At 33.1% G+C, this 5,044-nt stretch overlaps 1 protein-coding gene across 3 annotated transcripts in view; it reads right to left on the bottom strand.

The window, feature by feature from the left end:
* LOC116031345 (ATP-citrate synthase alpha chain protein 3) overlaps nt 1-1,662 on the bottom strand; it is a 7,868-nt gene extending 6,206 nt beyond the window's left edge. Inside the window, exons 1-2 of one of the 3 annotated variants that reach the window (XM_031273503.1) lie at nt 1,514-1,662; nt 1,256-1,371 (exon numbers count right to left, since the gene is read on the bottom strand). In XM_031273503.1, coding sequence (XP_031129363.1) covers nt 1,256-1,354 — 99 coding nt within the window. In that variant the 5' untranslated portion in view covers nt 1,355-1,371; nt 1,514-1,662. Of the gene's footprint in view, nt 1-1,255; nt 1,490-1,513 lie in introns of those variants that run through there. The other 2 variants (XM_031273504.1, XM_031273502.1) reach the window with 2 other exon arrangements.
* Between the last annotated feature and the right edge of the window lie 3,382 nt (nt 1,663-5,044).

Genomic DNA, 5,044 nt, shown 5'->3' with positions numbered 1-5,044 from the left:
ATATATATATATATATATATATATATATATATATATATATATATATATATATATATATATATATATATATATATATATATATATAATATAATATATGACATACATGATACACCCACACACATGCACTACTTTTTTGTTTTTATAGGTCGCCGCCTAGGCGCTAGGCGCTAGTCTACCGCCCGACTAGCGCCTAGCACCTACTGCAACCATGCTAAAGAGGGGAAAGACCTTTTCAGTCTCAGGAGGAGACTGTCTCAGTGGTAGTTTAAAAACTGTTAATGTGATGAGAGTGCTGACATGGACATGTGGGAATACAACAAAAGATTCTATTAGAAATTAAGGAACAAGTGGTTCCTTTTTAGAACGAATTAAGATAAATTCGACTAGCTAATATGGTGATGCTCAGCATAGATGGATGAATGCAACTGGTTATAGCGCGAGATACCATATTACATGGCACTGATGGCAGCAATAGGATATAGAAAATGAAATGAATAAAAGTGTACTTCGATTGAAATCATTAAGAAAGATATGCTAGCGGCTTACAAAAGGTGCAGTGCTTAGCAGAACTGAATGGTTGGATACAACAGCAATAGGATATAGAAAATGAAATGAATAAAAGTACTTTGATTGAAATCATTAAGAAAGATATGCTAGCGGCTTACAAAAGGTGCAGTGCTTAGCAGAACTGAATGGTTGGATACAATGCATGTATTTAACCAACTAGTATGTGGTTAAGGCTTGGTTTGGTTGAGCTGTGAATTTGTGATTGTCTGACAGAAGTTATGGAGTTAGTAATATAGATTTGAAAGGCATTTAAGGCCAATTTGTTATAAGCTAGAACTAATAACTCAGATGAACTGATCCAGAAAATCTTGCAGGAATAAGTTACTAAGCTGCTGATTTATCATTGCCACTAATTACCAAACAAGATTGGCTGTGGCAATTGAGCCCTATACTTGCCCATAATGGTTGCCATTGACATGAAAATCACATAAGATCAACCCTTTAGTTTAGGCCTTTATCATTTTGTTTGGTACATGAAGATCATTACTTTACTGGAACCAAAATGAAACGACATATCAGAATACTTCAATATACAGAACATACCCATATTAGATTTGAATTGCATTGATCAAACAGCAAACAACAAAGATCTAGACTCAGTTCATCAATTTAAGCAGAAATTCAATCCCAAGTTTCAATGACAATTAGATCAAGAGTATAACAAAGACACAGAGAAAGAGAGGAGTACTTGAGCAGAACAGATCTGGAGGTCGATGCCAGACAGACGTTTCAAATGCTCCTTCAGAAGCCTCTTAGAATCATACTCTCTGATCTTCTTCCTTGCCATATCACTGCGCCCTGCCGCTACCCCAAAATGCCAAAATTCAGATACACGATAGCAGCAACAACTACACGCACATAAATACAAACACTTGGCACGCACACACCCAATCGAAAAGGAGAAAGAAACAGAGGGGCTTTGCTTTGCAGTCAAGTATAGGCTTACCTGACACCCAACTCCAACAGCTACACAGCTGAGTGAGAGAGAGAACGATGATGCAAGAATTTAATGAGGTCAGTGGCGGGTGGGGTTTGTGGGGTCAGTTGTCAGTAAGTAGTTGGGCGATTTAGGCAAAGTGAGAGTTTCTGTTACTTGTCTTTGTGCGTTGTGTCTATTGCTGATTTTTGTTAGTAATAATTATTTATTGTTTTGATTCACTTCCTATTTGGTTTATCTTCTTTATTATTATTATTAATATTAATTAATATCTTAGCATTTATCCCACATTTGATTCACAGAAAATTGGATGTGAGAATATGTTAAAGAGTATTTGGTTTAAGTAATGTAAGATTATTCTCATAATATGAGAAAGATAGTACGGAGTACTATGTTTCTTGTTTGATTTAAGTAATTTGAAAATTAAAGTAATATGATATTATTGTCGCATATGATATATTGGATAATATCTTACTTAATCTTATTACCTTGCAAATCTTAAGTATTTACTTTTCAATATTTCATATTTGTCCTTCATTCATTATATTACCAATATTTCTTAATTTGTCCATGTCTTTTTTGTTTTAATTTCTTTATTTGTTAGAGGGCATTCACACCATTTGCTTCGAATGTGGCACAGTGAGACATAGATCGACAGAGTTCCCGTTGAGCAAGGCTCTGAAACAAGTGGAGAAGGATGCAAACAAGGGCACTAATATGCACACGAATGGTGGTTGGCATGAACATGAAACCCCGGAGAAAACCAACGAATCGAAATATGGGGCATGGATGATTGGGTTAAGAAAACTAAACAAGACGAAACCTGAGAGGGAATCCAAGGATTCAAATCGTCACATTAATGGGAAGACGAAACTTCACCACGAAATAGTGAAGGAGTCATGCTCAAACAAACAAGGTGATCAGGCCTACGACAAAGAGAAGCGTTGAACCCTCAAAATCAAATCGGAATCCTACCGACATGAGGAACAACCCGTCGGGAAAAGGTAAGTCAACTTACAAGAATTCTTATGATGAGAACTCCTTTGCTATTTTGCAGGGATTGGATGAGCTTCAAGCCATGCCTATTTTCCAGTGAAAACATGGGAGGGGGAATGCAAGTGGTGGATAAGATGAACACGTAGAGGGGAATCGGTGGTACAATTCCATCAGCTTGTAGTGGTTCCCAATGAATGTGAACTCCTGGAACTGTAGGGGGTTGGATCAGGCGACGATAAGGCATGCCAAGGAACTTTTGTCTGATTCGGAGCTGGGTGCGGTTTGCTTTGTTGAAAGTTGAAACCAAGTCGCGAAAGGTGGAAAAACTTCTTAAAATAGAGAACAGGTTGTGTTTTACAAATTACTTTATAGTTGACCCACTTGATTTTGCAAGAGGACTTCTCTGGATTTGGAGTCTTGATAGAATGTCCATGGAGGTGGTTAGCCACAACTCCCAAATGATTCATTGCATTGTGAAGAGGGATGGAGTAGAATTGCACACCTTTCCTTTGCCTATATGAGACCTAATAAGCAAAGGAATTATTATGGACCTAATAATGGCAATTAGAACCTATATATATATATATATATATAACATTTAATGATTAAAACAAATTAATCTAATATTTATTAATTTAATAGAAGAATTGAATACAATTAATGGTTTTATTATGTATATAAAACACATTCAATTTGTAATTTAACAATTATTATTATATTTAATCTAGAATAAAACATAAAGAAACTAAGATAAAATTTATTAATTTGATGCACATAAAAATAAGGCAAAATGATGGTTTTAATTAGCCCATTATTTATAAGTAAAGTGTAGGCTTAGTCCATAAATTATATTACTCTGTATCTTATATATATAACTTTTCCCCTTTAATTATGTTGAAAGTGGCATTCCATTACTTATAAATTTTGTTAATATTAACAAGTTATTTTCAATTTCTAAATTATTAAAGAATATATTGATCATTTTGTAATTTTTTCTCAAATTCCCTCCATGAATTTTCATATATACACAACTCTTACTGCAAAACCCTTGCTAAATATTTGTCCATCTTAATTAAGGTGAAATCTAAGAAGAAAAAATAACAAGAAATTACTTATGATTGAAGATAGACCTTAATTTTGTAGCTTGGCTCTCCAATTTATTTTGCTTACCTACAATTATATTTAAAAAAAAAAAAAAAAAAAAANAAAAAAAAAAAAAAAAAAAAGGTACTTCTAATTTCCTTTTATTTTTATCACAAAATGTATTCATTATATTGATTAGGGAAAAGGGTCATATATGCCCTCCAACTTTACATGAAAGTGCAATTAGCTCCCTAAATTTTTAAAAAGTGTAATTAAACACTTCAGCTTAGTAAATTGGAACAAATAAGCATATTTTACCGGTAACCAACAGGTTTCCTGCAAATAAGTCATCGTTGACCGTCATTATTTGCCCTTGACTACCATGGACTGCCATTAATGATAATAATCAAAGAAAATACGGTAACCGGTGAGTCGGTGACCTTGTTGAAGAACGCGACCATTGTGGTCACTTTCTCCAAGCGAAGGCGACAACAATGATCGCCCTCTCTGTGAGAAGGCGATCTTTCCCCGACAAGAGGTGACCAAGATGTGGCTGCCTTATGCTCCGATATGATGAAGCCTTCGGTCGCCGAAATCTAAATGACCTGCAAGTAACTTGCTATTGTAGGTCATTAATCAATTTTAGGGTTTCATTGCATCAAAATAGTTAGTTGAAGTGTTTAATTGCACTTTTTAAAAGTTTAGGGAGTTCTTCTCAAAAAAAGTTTAGGGAGTGAATTGCACTTTCGTGTAAAGTTGGAAGGCTTATTTGACCAATTTCCTGTTAGTTATTATTCCTTACTAATAAACTTGTATGTTATTGATGGAGCAGAATTATGAGATGGACTAGAGATGAAGATTCTAAGGGAAACGACATTGAATTTTTACTACTAGATTTTTGAGGTAAATATTTTTAAAAAATTATTTTTTACTTACATAATGATTTTTTTTAAAAACTTATTTTAATATGTTAATAACTAAATTGTATATATTACTCATTAAGATATGAACTCAATGAGATATCAAAAATAGTAATTTATATACAACAAAAGGAAAAATTATAACAAACTCATATATTAAACTTATAATTCGGTCTATCTTCAATCCTAAGTAATATCTTACTTGTCATTTTTTGCTTCTCAGATTCCTTCTCAATCAAGATAGACAAGTATTTAGCAAGGGTTATGTGGTAAGAGTAGTGTATATATGAAGATTCATGGAAGAAATTTTAGAAAATGTTTACAAAATGACTAATATGCCCTTTAATAATTTAGAAATTCAAAATAAATTGTTAATGTTAATAAAAGGAAAAATAATGGTTTTAGTCCATTAATTATACATATACTGTAGACTCAGTCCATGAATTATTACAATATACATATTTCCCCTTTAATTATGTGTAAAGTGACCATTCTAATCCATTACTAACAAATTTTATTAAAATTAACATTGCACTTCTAA

Source organism: Ipomoea triloba, chromosome 10 (genome assembly GCF_003576645.1).
Source record: "Ipomoea triloba cultivar NCNSP0323 chromosome 10, ASM357664v1".
In the NCBI taxonomy this organism is placed as follows: domain Eukaryota; kingdom Viridiplantae; phylum Streptophyta; class Magnoliopsida; order Solanales; family Convolvulaceae; genus Ipomoea; species Ipomoea triloba.
The sequence above is the reverse complement of the archived record's forward strand: the minus strand, read 5'-3'. Positions and strand labels throughout refer to the sequence as shown.